Raw genomic sequence first — 24,182 nt, 5'->3', positions numbered from 1 at the left:
CACGAGCATGCGCTGTAGTAAATCACACACGGCGGAACTTCTCTTATCTCCGTGACTGGTCCCCACTATGCGTGGATCATATTATCCGAGGAGCAAACTGCAGAGGGGAAAGAAAAAAAAGGAATACCAGGAAGAATGTGCCACTAATTCTGGGTCACTTCCTCTTTGAATGTTTCAGCACTTGTGTGTAATTTTACTCGAATTGGCATGAAGCATCAGATGACCCGGAAGGCCGCAGTGGTTCAGAGACCTCTTCCCGGTGACTAATCCACGCAAAAGGCTCAGATAATAGAAATAATATACCGATGGTTCTAGGTACCATCCTCTTACCAGAGGCTGGGATAATGGGGGATGATGGGAAGGTCTGTGGATTACTTAGGGTGCGTGTTTTGAAAGGAAAATGTATGATAGGAACTCCGATAATAGGTGTTTTAATCAAACACAGCTCAGCACACGCAGCAATAAACCACAGACATTACCCAGAACAGCATAATAATGGCAAAGAGCCACATTTGATCCATAATTAATTTTTGGGCCAGCTTGCATAAGTATATTGTATGTTATGAACCCTCCATTGTTTAAGGGCGCCCTATACATCTAAATTGTTCGTTGTTGTAACATTCTGACCTGCTTCTACTGGACATTAGTGAAAAAAATATGTACAGCTCATCGGATTCCTCCAGTCTGAATAAATATTCTGAAATCATTATAATACATTAAAATGATGTGGTGGTGGTGGTGCTGCTGCTGAAGCAGTAGTAAATTGGCATGTTTGTTCACTTACTAACCTTATTAATTGGCTGTGTTGGGTGGAGGAGGGTTCAATCTAGATTTGAAGTTTTTGTGACTGCAGGGATCCATACTCTTTGGTTCGTTCGGTGAAGTCACGTAGGTAGAAAATAAATTTAATTAAGGAGGGTTTACAACTCACGTCTTTTTTCACACGACCTGATCCAAAAATCTACTACGAATCAATATTGGTTGCGAAAAGCGTGAAGTGTTCAGCCCCATTTGACTTGTGCTGTCACAGCAAGCACCCACTGAGGCTGGTGAAAGTAATGGAAAGTGAACGTGAAACGTGAGGGAGCAAGACGATTCTATGGACTGTAGCCATCAGTGTTACCCAGCAGTAGAGAGAAAATACAAAAGTAAGAGACCGTTTTGGCCAGGAGGCATGGAAACCCAGCACCCATCTCACAATCAAGAGGGCATGAGTTACAATCCCGGGTCAGGGGTCGTCTCAGCTCATTCGCTGGTTCTCAGCGGAAGACAAAATTGGTATCACTTTGCGAAATGTGGAGACTCCCAACGAATATGGAATGCTGACCGGACTTTCACCGCTGATCAATGTTAATGTTGTACATTAAATCCTTGACGGAAACATTTGTCAATTAAGGCTTTTGTTGTTGTTGTATTCAACAATGACTAAGCGTGGTTGAAAACCATCAAGTATCAGAATCTTCAATTATTCATTTATCCTGGAGGAATACGATGAGCTATGGATATGCTCCCTTGGACACATGTCCAGTAGGGGCGGGTCAGAAAGTTTCAACAAGAAAGAGCACACAAAAAACTATTGGAGTGCAAATTATAGGACAGGTATAAAATAAATAAATATAATAACAATTAATTAAGTACAGTGGTACCTCGGTATACGTCGTGAATTCGTTCCAGAAGGTAGGACGACTCATACCGGAAGTGACGTGTACCAAACGAATTGTTCCCATAAGATATGAAGGGAAAGGAAATAATCTGTTCCAGAGTATAAGAAATGATATTTTATATGGCATAGTATACATCAATGGGGTTGTATTAAATAATTTAGACACTACTTATACTAAAATGCATACATAAATTAAAATGACAAAAAACACGTTACAGCAAGGGGGTTGTGCACTGAACGAGATCTACAGGCAGACTGAGGAGCGGCGCTTTGTCCAAGTCGTAAACGGGGTAGACGCGGGGAAGCGGCGACTCATCCCGACCCATACAAGCTCTAGTAAGCGCGTCGTGTCCCAAGCAAGACGTCGTATCACAAGCAAGACGTCGTATCTCAAGACGTCGTATCCCAAGCAAGACGTCGTATCACAAGCAAGACATATCCCAAGCAAGACGTATCCCAAGCGAGAAGTATCCCAAGCAAGACGTCATATCCCAAGACGTCGTATCCCAAGCAAGACGTCATATCCCAAGACGTCATATCCCAAGCAAGATGTCATATCCCAAGACGTCATATCCCAAGCAAGATGTCATATCCCAAGACGTCATATCCCAAGCAAGACGTCATATCCCAAGACGTCATATCCCAAGCAAGACGTCGTATCCAAAGACATTTTTTTCTCGTCAAAACACGACGTGTACCAAATTCGACGAGACTGAGCGTAGACGCGGACCGAGACGACAAGGAATAATCGCGTGACGAGGAGAATGATCTCACAAAGTCCACAGACGAGGCCTTGACTAAAACTCCGCGGGATGTCGTCGACTCGACTAAGACCGAAATAAATCACCGAACACTCATCGACGCTTTCCAACGAAGGTTTAACACACCGATTCTTTATCTCTGTCTGTCCATCTGGAACAGTGGCGGGGGGGGGGGGGCATGATATCTCTCATTCAGCATGATCCAATATGAATTCAACTTCAGTATAACGTTGCGTTGCTATTAGAAACTCACCCTGTTGAAAAGGAACTGATTTTCATCAAAGAAGTAGCCAAACTTTGAAGGCAAACCAGGGCAAAAATGACTACGTGCAAATATGCGAACAGGTCTTGCCCCGCACAGCTCCCACCAACGGCTTCCCTACCGATAATGAAAAACATGCCAAGGAACCGGCGAGCGTTGCAAGTGTGAAGCCATAGATGCACGCGCCCGGGTTTTTTTCCACAACTTATTTAAGCACGGCGACACTTTCTTTGACCTCTCACCGTGCGCACGGCAAGGAGCGGTAGAGGCACAATTTGTTCCCCCCGAGAATTCGTGTTCATTCAGAACGGATCGCTTGGGAAATGGGAATATTTGTGTAATTGCAACAATATATTTAAGGCTGTAAGATTACAATTAGTTTTTTTTTGCTGAATGCATGAAAACTGAGGCATAATACTACTTATTGTCGCCAATTAAACCATAACCATTTAATTGGAGTTAAAGATCGCTGTGTTATAGCCTTGTATGGCTAAAATGGTTTCAGATTCAACTTATTAATTGTAATGCTGGCTGATGAAGTGCCATGGGGATTATACAGTGTAGGCCTAATCCACTGCAGCTTTAGAGGCATCAGGAGTATTAACGGTCGCAATAACGATCTCGAAGGAATGCTCCGCCCTTCAGCCGATGTTTTCAAGTTAAGAATGGCATTAGAATGGCAGCAAGAAAGCCGACCTCCGTTGACATGTGAGAGGGGGGACTCAACCGTGCTGATCGGAGGTGCGAATGTGCGCAAAGAATTAAGAAGAGATGGATGCTAGACGTCACACTGATGGAAAGAGGAGACAATATATATTCGGTTGAAAATGCCACAATTTTAACCCGTGGGTAGGATTGAGAGCAACGCACGTCGTTAGGCAGTGGCAGGTGGGCGAGATTAAGAAATGAGTGTGCGGCCAAAGGATGGAACGTGCTCGAGAGAATGTCCACCACCGTTATGGATCAACGGGAACTTGGTGGTGGCCCATCCAAACACTATCCGCCCCCCCGAGCGGGTCATTCAGGGCCACCTGACAAGGCTCCAATGCGCACAGATTTACCGTTCAGATCCAGGAAGAGCACCGGAAAATGCTGCTCCATACCAGGGGCCGGCGTCCTGTGCACAACCACAGGCACAAATCACATGCACATACACAATTACACAAAGATCCCCCGTGTAGCCTTTAACAGACTGTTGTGGCAAGTGCTGTTGGCGAGCACCTGTGAATTCTGGCATGGCACACGAGGGGGTGGATGGCCAGCACCACGCCATACACACACAACAACCGTCACCACGGCGCTTGTGCCAGGCTAGATGCATATACACACATATAAATGTATATGGTATATACATTTATATGGACGCATGCATACAAGTGCCTATAGCCAAAACACCAAGTTTGTGGTTGAGTGGTGCAACGGTTGTGTGTGCACTGTGCCATCAACCCAGCGACCAGAGTTCAATTCCCTGCCATGGCTAACATCGCTGGCCATGGGCACCCACTCCCCCTTCACGAACCCGCATTGACCAGCGTGGTGAAGTATGGTCAAACAACCTGCACAACCGAGAGGTCTTCGTCCAGCAGTAGATTGTTGCTGGAATGGTAAACGATGATGATTATTATTGTTGTATATCATTTTGGGCGAAAGTTTCCAGTGAACACTCGCTATGACTGGCACGACAACAACAAACGCCACTAAGTGGCGTTGACATCACCACGACGCTTGTGCCAGGCCATGTGCACCTTGAGGCCACGTGAAGTGTCGAACGCCCGCCGGCAGGAGGTCGCGGGGCAGACCCAGCAGGTGCCACGGGTCGACTGACTGAGATGACTGGCTGATGCACCACCTGTGCCCCCTACTGTGCCAACCTGCTAGGCTTTAGCCACCCGGCACGACACACACACGCACACAGGCGTAGGGGTCAGCACCATGCGCCTGACCCCCCACCGTCTCCCTGTGGCTCACGGTGACGCCGACAGTTACAAAGTTTTCATTTGAAGCGAGATGTCCTCAGGGTAACTCATGCAGGGTGTAGATAAACATCTATAATTCACCACTGGACAAAGACAGAGATCACCCGTATAGCCTTAACAGGTTGCTGGGGCAAGTGCTGCTGTCCGCGAGTAGCAGCACCCATGAAGGCCGGCACGGCACACCACGAAGTGGGTTCAGTGTGGAATGTACAGTAACCACGTAAACCCTGCCGCCTTTGTCTTCCTAGCGCTGCGGAATATTTTTTCACAGAACCACACGTAAATGGATGCTCTGCACCGTGGCAAGGAGTGCTGTGGAGAAGAACGCTCATTCATGGATGCCAGTGTTGACTTTCACGAAGGAAAAACAACACCATGGGAGTCCCCTTTCACCACCATCAGCGTGGTACTTGCACCAGGCCAGGCGCATGTGCAGTGGAAAAACGTGGCCAGCTGGAGGTCACTGAACAGACCCAGCTGGCGTGGGTTACATATTTCAAGATGCTCAATGTGTTTGTGTATTCAGTTGCGTGTTAGGTTGTGGTGGTTCAGTTAATATGCGCGTGTGTGTATGCAACCCCCTGGACTACGATGACAACCGCCATTCAGTTATTGGCCGTGACGTCACCACGGCGTCTGCGCCAGGCCAGGTGCCCATGTGAAGTGTCAAAGCTCTGCTGGCAGGTCATGGAACAGACCCAGGTGCCATGGGTTGACTGACTGAGATGACTGGCAGATGCACCAACTGTGCTCCCCGATGGGCCAACTTTCTGCATTTTATCCGCCAGGCACTTTGCTCATTGTTGTGAGTGTCGCTCCTCTGCTCTCTGTTGTTGCTGGAGGGCGATTGCCTCCAACTCCCCAGCAGCATCCTTCACGAACCTCCTCCACAAAGGTCGATCTTGACACTGTACCACATCAGTCCATCTCTTCTCTAGCCCATGCCGTGCCCATTTAGACCCAGTCTATCCCTGCCAGAATCTGTTTTTAAAATGCAGTGGCTGGGCATGCGGGCTACATGACCCAACCAATGCAGCGTTGCTTGCTGGAGGAGCTCACGGATGGGACTCCGTCTAGATTTTTCACACAATACAATCTAGTTGAACCCAGGACGGGTTCACCCACATACACAAACATGTACCACGTATACAAAGAAACAAGGACTATAAAACAAAGCCAGTGAACATGGTCAGTGCATGTAAGGCAGGAGTGGGGAACATTTTCATTACCGAGAGGCGAATAGGATTTTTAAACGGCTTTAGTAAGGCCACACAATAACTCACTGCCAGTGGCCTCGTGCAGCGTTGAAATTAGAAACGCAGAATTTTTGCCAGGTTGAAAAAAAATCCCCCTTGAGTACTCGATTAGGGCAGGCAGAGACCCCTTGCCGTGACGGATAAATATCGCGGTGCGGATCGTTTCAAAGCGGTAGATTTTGTGCGGCCGCGGGCCGCATCAAATGAAGCCAGGGGCTGTACGCAGCCCGCGGGACCGTCGGATCCCCCCGCGGTCGATGCGAGGGATCACGGCCGTAGATCAAAGCCACCGTTGGGGGCAGCCGCAAAGCAGGTTGCTGAGAGAGGTGGCTTATATATTGAGATGCGCAGTGAAAAGAGGCGAGCGGAATGCGCGGGAGTCGAGACGAACGACGAAGACTGGCCGCCGGGCCAGAGCCACCGGTGACAAAACGCGCGGCAGGTTTCCGGCCGTGCGGCGGTGGACAGAGAGCGAGGCCGAGCGGTGACGCACCCCTCGGCGGGGGCCCCGGGCACTCCGCTGCCCGGGGCGGGGACCAGGACGGCGTTGCGCTCCTCCGTGAGGCCGACCCACTGGGACACGAGCCGCGACTCCCTCTCCTTCTCCACCTCCGACTTGTCTGCGTGCGCACGCACACACACACACACGACGACACACCGCGGCCCCCCACACACCGACATGTTTATATGCCGCAGGGGCTGCTGGGGAAAGTGCGGATCGCGATCGTCTACGAAGGGCAGCGTGGCATGTCGGGCGAGGTCACAATCGCGTGGCAGCGTGGCAACACCGGTGCTAATGCCGACATGCTGAATCGTTAAATCATTTCAAGAACCGGATACAAATTGTCTGTTGGCTGTTTCGAAGGGGTAGGCCTCATGTGGCCGTCGGGGCGTGTGAAAGTAAATCAAGCGCCATAGTTTCTTCATCCTTGACCTACGGCAATTAAAACTGGGGTTATGTGAGATGCAGTGATGGTGGACGTGGCTGCAACGGTTGAAGCGTGTGCGACATGAATTGAGCTGCAGAGGTTACACGTTCGGGTTTTAAGAGGTGTTCGGATAATACGAGTTAAGGACGAGAATTACATCGACATTCTCTTGCAAGTTCATTATTTTATTTTTTCAACAAATAAATTATGGCAGGTGTCAATGTGCCTCTGTACAATGCTTGCTTAAATCCGCCTAGTTATTTCAATGCTAAATTCTCCTGTTTGATTTGACTGGTCACTAGCAAATCACTCAGTTATTTCAATGCTTAAATCCGCCTAGTTATTTCAATGCTAAATTCTCCTGTTTGATTTGACTGGTCACTAGCAAATCACTCAGTTATTTCAATGCTTAAATCCGCCTAGTTATTTCAATGCTAAATTCTCCTGTTTTATTTGACTGGTCACTAGCAAATCACTCAGTTATTTCAATGCTTAAATCCGCCTAGTTATTTCAATGCTAAATTCTCCTGTTTGATTTGACTGGTCACTAGCAAATCACTCAGTTATTTCAATGCTTAAATCCGCCTAGTTATTTCAATGCTAAATTCTCCTGTTTGATTTGACTGGTCACTAGCAAATCACTCAGTTATTTCAATGCTTAAATCCGCCTAGTTATTTCAATGCTAAATTCTCCCGTTTGATTTGACTGGTCACTAGCAAATCACTCAGTTATTTCAATGTTTAAATCCGCCTAGTTATTTCAATGCTAAATTCTCCTGTTTGATTTGACTGGTCACTAGCAAATCACTCAGTTATTTCAATGCTTAAATCCGCCTAGTTATTTCAATGCTAAATTCTCCTGTTTGATTTGACTGGTCACTAGCAAATCACTCAGTTATTTCAATGCTTAAATCCGCCTAGTTATTTCAATGCTAAATTCTCCTGTTTGATTTGACTGGTCACTAGCAAATCACTCAGTTATTTCAATGCTTAAATCCGCCTAGTTATTTCAATGCTAAATTCTCCTGTTTGATTTGACTGGTCACTAGCAAATCACTCAGTTATTTCAATGCTTAAATCCGCCTAGTTATTTCAATGCTAAATTCTCCTGTTTGATTTGTACTAAGTGCCTCGGTGAATGTGTATGCTCTGACTTCAACGTAACTATTTCTGTGAGCAGTTACAAGCGAATCACTCAGCCATTTCAATGCTAAATTCTATGCTAATCCCGTTATCAAGGGGTGCCTCTGCGGATGTGTATGCCTTAATTTAGCTATTTCAATGCTAAATTCTATGCTAATTCCTTTTAACAATGGGTGCCTCTGCGGATGTGTATGCTTTAACTTTTAACATAGCTATTTCTGTGACCAGTCACAAGCTAATCATTCAGCCATTTCAATGCTAAATTTTATGCTAATTCCTTCGTCAAGGCTCTTTGTTCCTCTCACACAGCTTAAAAGCCGTGATCTGAACGTGGCTCTCTCACTCCAGCGCTGTCCTACCAGACAGTCTCGCTCCCTTCACCTGATGAAGGCCGCTTGTGTTGTGGCCGAAACGTCGTGAGAATATTATTGTGTTATTTTATTTTATCAATTTATTATTTTATTCTCATTCTACGTGACTTTACCGAAAGAACCAAAGAAGATGAATCATTGCAGTCACGAAAGCTTTAAATCGAAATTTAAATCGAAATTTAATGCTTGAGGAATGCGCTTTGTCTATGGGTTTCCTCAAGAAGGCGTTTCACAAAGAAACACGCAAACGAGTCGTGGGCAGGTGATGAGGCGACACCTGGTTTAGCGACGAGCTCCTGTATCTCAGCGTCCAGGTATTCCCGTCTCACTGACAACGCCTCCGACCACCGCTCGCGCAACGCCAGCAGCCCATCCTCCTGTGAACGAAGACATGGGTGACCCCGTGCAGCCCACAACAAACCGTTGACATTTTACGAGCAGCTATGAAATCCCGCTTTTTCTCCCCAGTGATGACATTAACGTAAGGTAAGCAAGGCAAATTCACACATGGTATGAAAGGCACATTTTCACAAGTAACACAAGGCATACTTACACATGGTACGCAAGGCAAACTTACACAAGGTACACAAGGCACACTTACACATGGTACACAAGGAACATTTACACAAGGTTCACAAGTTACATAGTATGAAAGGCACAAGGTACTCATTTAACGCCGAGGCGAGCCATGTTAGGGTTCAGGATCGTTCAGATAATCGGCACCAACGTTTGCCGTGGCCAGGAATCGAACTCAGGCTGCTGGGTTTATGAACCCGGTGAAAAAAGACAACTATCTATGTATAGTCACACGTACACACGGAACTATAAGCCCTTTCCCACACCGACAAAATGTGCAAACACAAATACTAAACTAAAAACTATTTTTCATTTTACCAGGCAAGGCCCACTGAGCTACGTAGCTCTTTTTCAAAGCGACCTGGCCACAAATGATATCTCAACGAAGTGGCTCATCATATGCACATTTATAGCAGCCAAATACTCCAAACACACGTTTATAAATGTGGAGGTGCAAAAACCGGTGGCACCGGAGAAAATCGATGCAAACACGGGAAGGACATACAAACTCAAAATATACAACAGGCGTCACAGGGTCGGGATCTAAACCATGACCTCATGTATACCAGGCGAGGTAGTTAACATCTCAAGTAGAAAAAGATCCTCAGTCTCGTGTCAGTGGCAACGGCTCGCCCATCCCATTAGCACGGTTGGCGACGTACGGTGTTAAAGAAGTTCAACATACGTACGTACAATATTCTGGGGCAAACACCTGAATGTCACAAATGCAGTGGGTGGGCCCAACCACCGTCTTTCCCGTGCTCCTATGACCGTATAGCACCAGGCACTCATTGGCAGGCTGAGTCACCCTGGAAGAGGCACACGCCAGGCTTAGATATACCAACTACCACTGGGCTTTGAGTGTCAAGGACAGGAAATTAAATTAATCTATGTGCCTGGGATCATAGTGTGCAAAGCACTGCCTCACCGCGTACCAACATGAAAAACAACAGCTGCCATTTTGGGTATGTATGCATGCATGTTGAACTTCTTTCGTGCCGTACGTAGACAATCGGAGGTGCGGGGAAGGACAACAAACCATGTCACCACAGCGTTTGTGCCAGACTGTGTGCACATTGAGGCTACATGAAGGGTCAAAGGCTCGCTGGCAAGAGATCAGAGGGCAGACCCAGGTGTCACCTGATCTCCCCACTGTGCCGACATTCTGCGTTTTAACTCACTGGCGCTCCACTCATTGTTGCGAGCATCGCTCCTCTACCCTCCGTTGTTGCTGGAGGACGACTGCTTACAACTGCCCAGTAGCATCCTTCATGAGCCTCCTCTCCATAAAAGGCAATCTTGTATGCATGTATGTTGAACTTCTTTCGCACAGTACGTAGCCAAGCGTGCTAATCGGAGGTGCGGGGGGAAGCACAACAAACTAAAGCACAACAAACTAAAGCACAAAAAGTGGTTCTTGAGACCGCTGGTACCAGTCATCCGCACGTACATACATGCACACGTACATGTGAAAGCGAGACCTACAGGCGTGCACACTGTAACTCATGCATTCACGCTGCTCAGGCACGCATCCCACCATACCTGGTAACTCACAATAGAGGTCTTTTTGGGTTAGAGCGCGTAAATATATAAATGTGTCGTTAAACCCACCACCACCCGACACAGCCACCTAGTAAGGGTTGTCACGCAAACAGAACGTGGCTAATTCGTCACTAGTACAGCACACCGGTGTGTTGGAGAGCCAAATCTGGCTGTCGCCTGATGAAGCTAGTTGTAATTACTGGCGAAACGTCGTACTCAGATTGTGTATGTTGTGGCTTGGCTCTCCAACACACCGGTGTGCTGTACTAGTGACGAATTGGCCACGTCCTGTTAACGTGACAAACCTTACTAATTGGCTGTGTCGGGTGGTGGCGGGTTTAACGACACATTTATATATTTACGTGATCTAACCCAAAAAAACCTCTATTGTGGATGCTATCGGTCGCGAAAGCCTGCTCCGTGTTCAACTTACCTGGTAACTGTCCACGTCTTCACGGTCCTTCTGTGAACAGGCACAAAAAACGCACAAAGCATGACCTCTTGAGTGCAAGTTTCCTCATGGACATCTCAGGAGTGACACAAGAACAGAAAGAAAAAAATGAAACCCACAGCCAGAGAAAGGAATGCGAATTGTCAACCTACCCATTATAATCGCATAGCTCTGTGGCCAAGAAGGAAAAGTCGCAAATGCAAAGAGGGGCCAAATCACGTGTTGTTGGGAAGGCAGTCGCTAGCAATGTATTTGAGTTACACCTGGTGTGGGGTTATTCTTCAATAAGATCGAGGCTGGTTACCGGATCTCCATCATGCAGAGCTCAGAAGAAACACGGCCAAAACTACCACAGGGTGCTCCGTCATTCCATCTGAACGAGCGATTTGCTCTCGAGCTACCGACGACTCATGTCTCAAAAATACCGGTCGCAATCAGGGTGTTGTTTCGAGGTCGTACGGGCTGTAACGAAGTGCCGGATCGCTCTCTTTCGACCCACCGCGTAGCTTATTCCGCCCACACCCCTCTCACCGAACGCCACCCTACATTCTGTCAAGACGCTCGAACTGCCCCAAAGTGCATCGCCGCATTGGTAAGCGGCAAACACAACCGAATCGCCGCACTGCTCACCGCTGCCCGTGACGTAGCCCCGCAACAAACCTGTCCTACGCACGGCCTCCGCCCACCCAAACGCTCGTCCAGCCTCAACGCTGCCTAGCCACTGCGACGCCGATGCATACCCGGGCGATTCGGGGCGCCCGGGGCGCCCCGCGATTTCGCGAGCTCTCGCGCGTTTCGGGGCGGAAGCACACGGGCCCCGGGCGCGCCGTCGTCACCTGCGAGCCGGCGCCCTTGGTGCTGCGCGCCTCGATGCAGCCCACGGAAACGGAGAGGATGCTCTCGGGCACGATGGGCAGGTTGCCGGAGCCCTGCACGGGGCTGACTCGCGCCAGCACGCGGCGCGAGCGCCCCTGCCGCAGGGCGAACACGCCGCCCGTGGACCGGTGCGCGTCGCCGCGGACCTCCACGGGGACGTAGTCGCCCTGCTCGCTCACCTCCTGCACCTGCACCCAGAGCTCCACGCGGCGCGTCACGTCGCTCCACCTGCGACGGCACGTCCTCCGTCGTGTCAGGCGATCGCCGGGGAAGCGCGAGCGCCAACGCGGGTGCAACACGCGTACAGCAACAAGCGCCGGCCCGCACACTGACGTGCTCTACATCGAGACACCTAAGCAGGGCCACCGAAAGGGTTTTTTGGAGGCCCGGGGCAAGATGCCAGATAGGGTCCCCGTTCTGTGGCCCCCTCGGCTTTTTCCGATCTGAGGCTCAAGGGAAAACTGCCGACTCTCTACAGCCCTGCACTTATGAGCTTGTCACGACTCCTAGCCCCCAAACTGCCGATTCCTTTCTCAGAACAGAATACGCTTCCTAGCGGGAGCGCGGCATCAGGTGGAACTGCGGAATCGTGCGGTGGGAGGGCAGCAGGTGAGCTGCACGGAGCCCAGTGGGGCATTCAGGCAAGAAGGGAGGACCCCATGGGGGTTCCCGATCGACATCATGATCACCATCATCTCTCTCGCGCGCGCGCCTCTCCACAGGTGTGATGGGCTCACACCTGGGACCCAGCACACATCTTAAAATGCAAATGGCTACACACGTGCAAATGCGAGACACTCCTGTAAAACAGTCTCGAGGCCCAGGCCTCAGCGAGTAAATAACAGAGGACAAAGCAATGACGTTACGCTGAATCAACCTGACTCGCGTTGCAGGGACCCCTCTACTTACGAACGAGTTAGGTTCAAGAGGTCTGTTCGTACGTCAACTTTACTCCTGTCGATTCCAAACATGTCATACGGCATGTACACTAATCATGGGGAAAGTTGTATAATCTCCTGTAGATGCAGATGCCACTGGTTCTTCACGTTCTGAAACTATAGACGCTACCACCACCATCTATTGCGCGGTGGTTGAACTTACGACTGTCGATCCGAACAGGCAACTTGGACATACGGACCAGGTTTGTTCCTATCTCTGAAAGTTTGTAAGTCGAATGTTCGTAAGTAGAGGAGTCCCTATAGTTCATTGTGCATCAAACCAAGGAATGAAAGGATTGGTAGGATTCTAGCACTTTTACTCTCATGCCACTGCTTCCCCCGTGAATATTAAACCCACAAGCAGAATCATAATATTTATATATACACTGGAGGATTCCAATGAGCTATAAAGCTCTTTCTAACAGATGTCCAGTCGGAGTGGGTTAGAACGTGACGAGAACAAACAGTACAAAAGCACAATAGAAGTGCAAAGTATAACAATTAAATACGTTACCCATTTCCTAATATGAATATACCACGCACACAACACATTTAACATAAACACAATCTAAACAAATATACAATGCGGTACAAAAACACGCAACCTATCATACACACATCCACAAAACATGTTACACACAACACACAATTTAATCACACCGATATATACATAGTACGGTAAAGCCTTGGATTGCGATTAACTTGGTCTGCGAGTGTTTTGCAAGACGAGCAAACTTTTTAAATAAATATTAATTTGATAAACGAGCGAGGTCTTGCAATACGAGTTGTACGTATACGCTTTGTCTGCCGAGCGTCACGTGATCACAACTGATATACGAGCGCTTTGATATACGAGTGCTTTGGATTGCAAACACGTTTCCAGAACGAATTATGCTCGGAATCCAAGGTTTTACTTTACAACACAAGCACGAAACACATGCAACACATTTTTCTATACAAACATTTTGCATGAAGAGTACACAAATATCATACGCAAAGATATACATTACACATACAGAGCATATACATCCAACAAAAAGACAAAGATCCCATATAGCCTTAACATACTTGTTGGGCAAGTGCTGTTAGCGAGCACCTATGAAGGCCAACACGGCACACTGAAGGGTCGGTGGCCAGCACCACGCCCGGCCGCATTTGTTTCCCGAGCGGCGATGTTTGCACACCGTACCAGCTACTCATTTGAGGCCGAGTCGACCTAGGGGAGAACTTGGACCGGTTCAGATAACCGCCACCGGTATTGTCCGTAATCGGGAATCGAACTCAGGGCGGCGGATTCGTAGCACAGCGCGCGGACAACTATACCACCGCTCCCCATACGCACATCACACAAACGCACAAAGACGCGCAATGCGCACGCTTGCTGTAATCGAAACCCACATGTCTGGGTTGCGTTCCAATCCAGACAAAGCCGTGCTCCTGGGACAGGTGTCAACGCCGCGAGTCCTTGCGAGTTCGCGTCAACCCTCAGGCTGCTGGGCCTGACAGAGCCGCCCCCCCCCCCCCCCTTGCTCGTCACCCAAAGCCTCGCAACTGCAACGAGCCCCGCACCCCGTGGGGTCTCATCGGCCGTGCAGAAATTTGAACCCGCAGGTGTTTCAATATCTGGCACAAAAAACGTGAGCACCACCCCCACCTCCTGCCCCCCGCCCCCCCCCAGCCTCCCCAATTACAGCAGCCTCTCTCACGGGGGCACTTCCACTTGTCAAACCGCCACAGTCCGTTCCCGGTGGTTGTGGCGTAAAAAGCTGGTTCCATTTAAACCATTACCGTGAGAGGTGGCTGGGTGGCTCAAGGCGGGGCGGGGGGGGGGGGCGGTGTGGCAGATGATGGCTGTGTGTGGAAACAATGATCAAGCGCCGCTGAGACCCTGGGTTCAAATCCCAGGCGTCTACTCAATATGCAATCATGCGCATCAAGAGTTGCGAGTTGCACGATGCCCCCCACCACCCGCCCGCCCCGAGGCAACCTGACAGCAACAAAAATTATCCGGGCAGGGCGAATTACCCGTCAGTCGTAATAATCCTGCACTTTGCAGGGTTGATGGAGCACGCAAACACTGCAAAGCGTTTGAGACGTCGGGACCGTGACGGGAACCCAAGGATCTCAGCAGTGCCGGTTCAGCTCTCTGATATTTGGGGGTTCACCAGGCCAGCTCGTAGAGCTGTATTTGTGACACAGCATAAACGTGACTTGTCAGGAACCCACCCCCCGCCCCTTCCCCCACACTTTCCTGCCCTGTCAGCATCACAGCTCCTGCAACAACAGCAACAACAACAACAAACTGCCGCCATTCGCCTCATCAAGCGTTACGGCGACATCACCACGGCGCTTGTGCCAGGCCAGGTGCACTCTGAGGCCACGCTCTTGCAGCACACACTAACCCCCCATCTGTGTAGCCTGTAACAGACTGTTGGGACAAGTGCTGTGATCGAGCACCAATGAAGGCCGGCACGGCACACGAGGGGGTGGATGGCCAGCAATACGCCCGGCCGCCTTTGTCTCCCCAGTGGCGATGTTTACACACCGCACCAGGTACTCATTTGAGGCCGAATCGACCTAGCGGAGGCCCAGGACCGGTCCAGCTGATCGTCACTGGTGTTGGCCGTGAGCGGGAGTCAAACCCGGCTCGCCAAGTACGGAGCGCAGTGCGCGAACCGCTACACTGCCGCTACCCGAAAACACTTACGCACAACACTTCTCACCTGTCTTGCAGGGACCTCGTTTTTTCCTGCAGGACCGTGGGCTCCCACTGAGGCACCTCGTGGCCAATCTGGCTGGCACCGAGCCGGTGGCCCCAAACGTCCACGGAGAGCGCCTCCTCTGTGAGCACGTCCTGCAGCTCCTCCGACACTGGCAGCGAGAACTCCTGCGTGGCGAACGCGCGCGCAGCGAAGATAAAGACAAGATGCCCACCGTGTAGAGGCTTCCGACATTAGCACGGTTGGCTACGTGCGGTGCAACAAAAGGTTCAACATACATACATGCAGATGCTTGGGGCAAGCGCTGTAAACAAGCACCCGCGATGGCCGTCACGGCACACGAGGGGGTGGGTGAGCAGCACCACGCTTGACAGCCTTTGTCTACCCAGTGCTGATGTTTAGGCACTGCACCAGCCAAGCTGAGTTTGAGAAGGGCGGCTGAGAACCAGCTCACATATTTGTCACCAATTTTGTCTGCGAGTGCGAATTGAACTCGGATCGCCGGGCAATCCTAGCGGAGTGCGCTCAACACCGCACCACCGCTCGCAAGGAAACATACATACTCGTATGCGTCAACACAAACATAAACAAACACACTACACAACACCGGCCACCATTTGCACTTCGGGTTGGCGAAGCCACGGCACTTGGTGCAGGCCAAGCGCAGCTTGAGCGCACAGACTCCCCCCCGTCGTGCGGAACATGGGAGTTATTTGACCGTACTTCACCACCCTGGTCAGTGCAGATTGGTGAAGGCGGGAGGGAGCATAGCATTTTTTAGTACAGCAATGGATTGTGCAGCAGTGCCCTCATCTGGCCAAGGCGCAGCACCGCGGCACCTGTGGATGACGCGTGTGTGGCTGTTGGTCACCGTGCAGCACAAACGGGTCCCCCTATCCAGCACGGTGCCACGTACGCACGGTGCTGTAAAAGTGCCACCATGCGCCGGCACGCCACTTGCGCACCGGCACTTGTTTGAACGGTTCCTACTCCTAGGCTGCGGTGATTCCGCAGGGAGGGAACGGCAGTGACCGTGGGATGCTGCAGGCTAACACCAGGCCCCATAGCGGCGCTTCTACGCTCACATTTCCGCCGTTGCCTGTACATGCACACACGCACGTACAGGACGTCACAAAGACACCACATGTAGTCTGCACATACTCTTGGGGCAGGCGCTGTTAGCGAGCACCTTTGAAAGGTTGGTACGGCACACGAGGGGGGTGGGTGGCACCATACCAGACTGCCTTTGTATCCCAAGAGCAGATGTTTTACACGGCACACCAGGTACTCACTGAAGGCTGAGTCGACACAGGGAAGGCCCAAGACAGGTTCAGGCATTCGTCACCAATGTTGGGCGTGAGCGGGAATTGAACTCGTGTCACCGGTAGCGCGTTGCGCTAACCACTACAATGTACAAGGCTGAACAGACTGTAAGGGCAAGTGCTGTAAGCGAGCACCTATAAAGGCCGGCACGGCACACGAGGGGGTGGGTGGCCAACTCCACACCCGACCGCCTTTGTCTCCCCAGTGGCGATGTTTACACAACGCATCAGGTACTCATTTGAGGCTGAGTCGTCCTAGGGGAGGCCCAGGACCGGTTCAGATAATCGTCACTGGTGTTGGCCAAGAGCAGGAATCGAACTGGGGACGCCGGGTTCGTAGCGCAGCGTAGCGCTAACCGCTACTACACTACCGCTCCCCACACTACAATGTACACGCGCACACAGGCACGCACCTGAGTGTGGTCGAAGCGGACCGTGGCTGGGCCTGAGCAGGCCACGGGGGACGGAGAGTCGGGGTTGATCTGGGGCGGCACCGTCACGACCTGCTTGTGGCCCCACACCGAGTACTGGCAGAACACGAAGTGAGCGAGCTCGGCCGGTAGCCCCACCGCCTCCTTGATGCGCACCTACAGCACAAGGCGTACGCGCCCAGCGTGAGCACGCGCGCCCGCACGCCCGCACACAAAACACCAACACTAAGGGGCGCCACTTTCCCATTCGCCCTGCTACAAACACTCGTTCATCGCTCGACGGTCAAACCGAAATGTATTTTTTTACTTGTACAAATTATGCAGGCGACTAAATTGATTGTAATGTTCGTTTGTGTAGTCACTGGTGGCGAGGCTGAGACTATCAACTCGGCACAGGTGCCACGGTGGCGAGACAATGACTACCTCGCCTGGTATGCAGGAGGTCGTGGGTTCGATCCCGACCCTCACGCCTGTATATTTGGAGTTTGCATGTTCTCTGCGTGGCCACGTGGATTTTCCCTCCACATTTCGAAGAAACATGCGTTTAGAGTATTTGGCTGCTATAAAATATCCACGTGATAAGCCGCTTTGTTGAGCTATCATTTGTGGCCAGGTGCGTTTCTGAAAAAGAGCTACATAGCTCAGTGGGGCCTTACCTTGTAAAATAAAAAAAGTTTTTTTTAATTATATCTGGAATTTTTCCCCGGGCCTTCAAAAACCTTTCGATGGCCCTGCTTAGGTGTATCCATGTACAGTAACGTCAGAGTGCGGGCCAGCGCATCTCTCTGTACGCCTATCGCACCCGCGTTGGCGCTCGCACGCGCTTGCAAGCACCGACGCGCACGAGCGTTTAACTTATCAAACTGGGATTTGTGCACATTTTTTTTGTACGCAGCATAAACACACGGTGCTTTTTTTCTTGAAGATTTCAATTGTTTTTATAGAAGATGTTTAAATTTGCGTGCATTCTATTTTTAAATGTGTCTTGTAATTTTATTGTTTTGTTGCGGTTGCACCCGAATCAAGAGCCGAATGGCTCACAGGGTAAAACAAAATAAATGAAATGGGGAAAAAAAACCGAAGTGAAATGAAAACTAGATACAGTAAAACCTTGGATTGCGAGCATAACATGTTTACGGAAACGTGTTTGTAATCCAAAGCACTCGTATATCAGTTGTGATCACGTGACGCTCGGCAGACAAAGCGTATATACGTACTACTCGTGTTGCAAGACCTCGCTCGTTTATCAAATCAATATTTCATTTAAATATTTTGCTCATCTTGCAAAACACTCGCAGACCAAGTCACTCGCAATCCAAGGTTTTTTTACTGTAGTTTAGTTTAGCTCAATACGTTTCAGCACCCCAGGTTAATCACAGGCAGCAAAGCTCAGCGCTGCGACCTCGGAGCCGCACGGCCAATCCCCTGAGCCAAGTGCCCCTCGCGGGAGCGCACCTTGAAGACCAGCTGGCGGATAAAGCCGGCGTCCCCGCTGTCGCTGCTGCCATCCGACTCATCCGAGGGGTCATCCCCGCCTGCCATGCGGTCAGGGTCCGGCCCGCTCACCCGCTGCAGCTCCATGTGCAGGCGGCCTGCAACCTGTGCCCAGCGCCGCACACAAAGACAGCCTTAACAGACTGTTGGGGCAAAGTGTGCTGTCAGCGAGCACCTATGAAGGCCGGCACGGCACACGAGGGGGTGTGTGGCCAGCACCACGCCCAGCCGCCTTTGTCTCCCCAGCGGCGATGATTACTCACTGCGCCAGGTACTAATTTGAGGCTGAGACGACCTAGGGGAGGTCCAGGACCGGTTCAGATAATCGTCACTGGCGTTGGCCTTGAACGGGAATCGAACTCGGGTTGCCAGGTTAGCAGCGCAGCAAAGCGCGCTAACCGCTGCGTCACCACTCCCCACACACGCACAGACACACACCGCAAAGCCTCAGGAGTCAAAAGCCCGCGATTCATGTCACGACGGAAACCATTCTGCTGCCGCCGTGTGACAGCGTGACAGATGCGGTGGTGGGGGAGTAGGAGTACAAAACATTCCCCCGCCATTCGTCTCAATGCATTCGGCCACTTGCGGAACGCATTCTGCATGGCTGGATGCACTGGAGTGGACAGGACTGAAGAGCAGCTGGGGCAGGGCCAGCGAGAGGTGGAATGTCCCCAGAAAACATTGTCTCCGCACGGGGGGGGAGGGACACAGCATTCTGTTGCACGAGGGGGAGTGAACCGGGGGGGGAGAGGAGGCGTTGCGAGATATTTCACACTTTCCTCGACTTTCAATGCTTTCTGAATAACGGTGAAAGCATTTAGGCAGTGGCTTGGTCCGTGTGTTCATAACAGGAGGGGCGAGCACAATAACTGTCATATGATCCAATATAAATGAAACTGTTTGGTTGAACTTGTGTTGCTGTTGGGGACTACCTTGATTGAAATCCAAACCAATCGATCAAAGAGGTTGTTGTTTTGTCCAACACATGGAGACATCCACCGGAACAAAAAGCACCGTCGAAAAAAAGGCAAATGCATGCCGCTCCATAATCCAAACTTGTATTCAATCCGTTCGCAAAGTTGTCAATCAGGTAACAAAATTAAGGTTTTTTTCCTTACTCTTCCCGTTTCCCATTCATATTTGATGTGATAATGACAACACTAAAGTCATTTACAACACGTTTTTCCGACACACAACTGTAAAACACAACAGATCATGTGTACTATGTGATTATTCGTACTTGTGACAGCTATTGAAGCTGTCCTGAACACGCTTGTTCTTCATTTGAAGGTGGACCAAGATAAAAACGATGAATTAATGAGGTTGATCATGAAAAGCAACTTACCAATATACATACAAAAAGTTAAGGTTATAATCTGTGCACATTGCCGGCTATGATGCATAGATCTATAAATATGACATTGGTGAAAAATTTGGAATAAAAATAACCATGTGAGCAGAGCAGCATTGAGAGACAGGAAGAGGAATGTACAGCGTTAGAGAAGACCACATCGACTAAGAGCGGGCTTGGTCAGGACAAGTCACTCATAGGCCCATGAGTGAGCACAACGCCAGATTGGCAGACAGAGGAGGGGACGTGCCCGAGAAAACTTCCACCACGGGGATGGAGCAATGAAATCAGCTCGCGTGCAGGAGCTATAAGGATCGCTACATCGCACGACTGTGAGATATTAAACGAAACAGCTTGATTAATACTACCAGGTAAGGCTCTCACTCGGCTGCATAGCTCTTTATCAGAAGTGACCTGACCACAAACGGTAGCTCAACGAAAGTGGCTTATCATGTAGAAACGTATCGCACGTTTCGCAATGTGGAGGGGGAAAAACCAGGGGCCCCGGAGAAAAAATCCAAGCGACCACGGGGAGGCAGACATGCAACCTCAAAATACACGGGCACCAGGGTCGAGATCGAACCCAGGGATCTCCTGTAAACCACGCGAGGTAGTTAACATCCCGGCAGCTTGGGAAGGCCCGCACGCAGCAGCCGGCCAACTGACGAAGGCTGACGACAACGAGGACAGCGGCTCGCGCCCTCCCGGGGGCTGACGCGCGCGCGGCCACTCGTGCGGCCACTCGCCTCGCCCTGCTGGTTGACGATGGGCGCGGCGTAGGCGAGCCGCACGTCGTGCATCAGGCTCTCCAGGAAGAGGTTGGCCACGCCGATGAGGTCGTGCTCCACCTGCGCCTCGAAGAAGGGGTCGTCCGCGCCGCACTCCCCCGCGCCCTGAGGACGGCAGCGACGGAGGAGGAGGAGGAGGAGCCGGGCGAGCGGTGTTACCGCGACGACAGGCGGCAAGGGCGCGCGAACCTCCCGCCGCACGCGCTCAGCACCGCGATCCGTCCCACCGTACGCCGTTACCCCCGAGCGAATGTGGACACCACCGGAGCGCCCGGTGTCCGCTTTAGGCCGAGTCGACCTGCAAAGGGGCCGCGCCCACCGTGCCCGGGTTCGGACACCGAACAGCTCGGTGTGGCAGGAGGTATTCGCGCCATTCTTGTCGGGCGAGGCTATCACGAAGGTAGCCGTAGTTGCGCAGTACGGGGTGACGTCGCTTTTACCCAAGGGGCACCTCCCATGCCGGGTTCAGATACTGAAAGGCGCCGGCGAGGCCCAGGGACCCGGAATGAGCCAAAATGCACAAGGAGCACCCAACCGTCCCAGCTGAGGCCCGAGCGATGGCTGGGGAAAGCGCTGTTGGAACCACCCAGGCAGGTGTGCCCACTTGGTGGGGAGAAGGTGGAGGTGCCATGCCCCACTCACAGCGAAGATATACGAGCAGGTGGGCACGGTGAATTGCCATCAGATGTCGGTTCACAGATGCTGTGGGCACCACAGTACACACGCATGTACCTGAACACAGGTCAGTAGGTATTCGCGGCAAGCTTATTCCGCAAGGCCATCACGAAGGTGGCGGTGTTTCACAGACGTGGTGTGCTTTTATCCAGTTAAATAATTTTCCATGCAGGAAACATTTTTACTGCTGCAGCGCATTTGGGAAAGTGCAGCCTGGTGTGCGTGCGTGCGTGTGTGTACCATGTGTGCGTCACATGTGTGCGTGCGTGTGTGTACCATGTGTGTGTGGGGAGCGGTAGTGTAGTGGTTAACGCGCTGCGCTATGAACCTGGCGACCCGGGTTCGATTCGCGACGATTATCTGAAGCGGTCCTGGGCCTCCCCAAGGTCGACTCAGCCTGAAATGAGCACCTGGTGCGGTGTGTAAACATCGCCACCGGGGCGACAAAGGCGGCCGGGCGTGGTGTTGGCCACCCACCCCCTCGTGTACCGTTCCGGCCTTCAGCACTTGCCCCAACAGTCTGTTAAGGCTATAACGGGGGATCTTATGTACCATGTGTGTGTACCATGCGTGTGTACCATGTGTGTGTACCATGCGTGTGTACCATGCGTGTGTACCATGCGTGTGTACCATGCGTGTGTACCATGTGTGCGTGCGTGCGTGCGTGTCGGGTCACCAATGGGTCGTAGTTGCTCTGCTTCCAGTTCTGGTAGAGATCCCGCATCACCACGAGCCGATTCTCCAGCTTCTCCAGCGACCACAGCTGCGTGCCCTGCCCCTGCCGCCGCACCTGCACCGCCGGCTCGCTCACCAGCATGCCGCGCTGCACCCGGCGCACACGTCAGCCAAACCGCACCGCACCGCGTCTGCTCCGTTGCGCGGTCCTCGGCCGTCTCCTCAAACTTCATTGATCATGAAGCGTCGGCGAAGGACCGTTGCGCGCAAACGTGCGACCTCTTGCGACAGCGTTCGCCTGAACTGCTCTTGCTGCCGTACACCGGCGTCACGAGTAAGTTGTTTAATCCACGGTTCATGTGGGTGGGGTGGGTGGGGTGGGGGGGGGCACCACGGACGGGAGGGGGGGGGGGGTGGCGCCATTCCTTTGAGGGTCGCAGTCCACTGCGGACCTCGACCCCCAACTGAATGTGAAATAAAACCTCCTCCAATCTACTGCCCTCCTTCTTCTTCTCCTTGCCTGTGCCGCATGTTAACTTGCCGCGTCGTGCTTTGTGCTCGCGCTGTGTGCTGCAGTCTATTTGACGCTCGCCGCTGACAGAATCCTCGTCCGCGCAGACCGCGGTAGAGGGCACCACGTCACCAATCCTGGATCAATTTTCAAGATAACGCTCTCGCGAATCGGACGCAACGTTCCATCGAGGGACTCGCAGAGCCCGAGCTCAAAGTCCCTCATATGCCAGCATGCACAAGTGAGCCTTGAGCTGCTGCTAGAAGGTGGGTTGGTGCTTGGTCGCTGATTGTGTCCAGTGGGAGAGAGTTCCAGACTAAAACTATACAAATTTTTTATGAAGCTATTTTTATTTTACCAGGTAAGAAGCAATGAGCTATGTAGCTCTTTTCCACAAGCAACGTGGCCATAAATGATAACTCAACGAAGTGGCTTATCACGCGGAAATGTATAGCAGCCAAATACTCTAAATGCACGTTTCTCTAAGTGTGGAGGGAAAAACCGGAGGACCCTGAGAAAAATCCACGCGATCACGGGGAGAGAGACACGCAAATTCCAAATATACAGCAGGCGTCAGGGTCGGGATCGAACCCACAACCTCCTGTATACCAGGCGAGGTAGTTAACATCTCCTAGCCACCGCGACACCCTGGTGCACCTAGCAAACTTCAAGGGCCGCCCCTCCCCCCGGCGGCGCCGCCGCGAGCGTGGCTCACCTTGCTGTGGGCGCGAAGGCTGCCGGCGGGAATCTGCAGCGTCACCTGGAAGTCGGTGCATCTGCTCATCTCCTCGCTCAGCAGGTTCGCCTCCCACACGAGGGCGTCGGCACGCACGATCTGCTCGCGCAGTCGCGCCAGGCTCTGCCTGAACTGTTCATCCCTGGCGCAGGAGAGCGAAAGGTTTCGGGGAGTCGCAAAGAAAGACAAGAGGGGAGAAACGTTTAGTCGGGAAACCAACAGTCCCGAAGGGCGATTCATTTTTTTATTTATAAAATAGTAGACTCTCGATTATCCGCGTTCGGTTTATCCGATTTGCGAATTAACCGCGCACCTGAGATTTTGAGAAAAAATTAATACCTCATGGATTTTTCCCTTGAACCCCAATTAATAATGTAAAGGTAGTTATACATTGTTATTCTGGGAAATGTTTATTACAAGTCACGTGCTTAAACCAAACAAATATATGTGCTCCAGTTAATCAGAAATCCATGTGATTGCCTCTACAGTACAGTAGTTGCATATCTTTATAACAGTGGGCTAAGTTTGATTGATGTTGATTGGCGTGCCTCTGCTGTCATCCACTTAGTGGAGCGAGTCTTCTGCGCGGCAGCAGGAAAGTGTCATCACTGAGAACGCGCATCGATCGGTCGATCGTTAGTATGCGTTCAAACAATCGAAAGAGTAACAATCGAAATGGTCAGTTGTGCTTCATTTTGAGTGATTTATCCGACCATTTATTGTGCGAGTTTT

The 24,182-nt window shown here is 51.2% G+C and overlaps 1 protein-coding gene across 1 annotated transcript in view; it reads right to left on the bottom strand.

Annotated features, from left to right (window-relative positions):
• LOC116945274 (kinesin-like protein KIF13A) overlaps positions 1-24,182 on the bottom strand; it is a 143,933-nt gene that overhangs the window by 48,618 nt on the left and 71,133 nt on the right. The window contains exons 18-28 of the mRNA XM_032959657.2: positions 23,430-23,592; positions 22,205-22,351; positions 20,812-20,958; positions 18,673-18,816; positions 17,200-17,373; positions 15,468-15,631; positions 11,767-12,034; positions 10,913-10,942; positions 8,639-8,738; positions 6,412-6,538; positions 3,748-3,803 (exon numbers count right to left, since the gene is read on the bottom strand). Coding sequence (XP_032815548.2) covers positions 3,748-3,803; positions 6,412-6,538; positions 8,639-8,738; positions 10,913-10,942; positions 11,767-12,034; positions 15,468-15,631; positions 17,200-17,373; positions 18,673-18,816; positions 20,812-20,958; positions 22,205-22,351; positions 23,430-23,592 — 1,520 coding nt within the window. The remainder of the gene's footprint in view (positions 1-3,747; positions 3,804-6,411; positions 6,539-8,638; positions 8,739-10,912; positions 10,943-11,766; positions 12,035-15,467; positions 15,632-17,199; positions 17,374-18,672; positions 18,817-20,811; positions 20,959-22,204; positions 22,352-23,429; positions 23,593-24,182) is intronic.

The sequence above is a fragment of the Petromyzon marinus genome, chromosome 23, assembly GCF_048934315.1.
Source record: "Petromyzon marinus isolate PM22_M1 ecotype Great Lakes invasive population chromosome 23, UKy_Petmar_22M1.pri1.0, whole genome shotgun sequence".
Classification (NCBI taxonomy): Eukaryota; Metazoa; Chordata; class Hyperoartia; order Petromyzontiformes; family Petromyzontidae; genus Petromyzon; species Petromyzon marinus.
The sequence above is the reverse complement of the archived record's forward strand: the minus strand, read 5'-3'. Positions and strand labels throughout refer to the sequence as shown.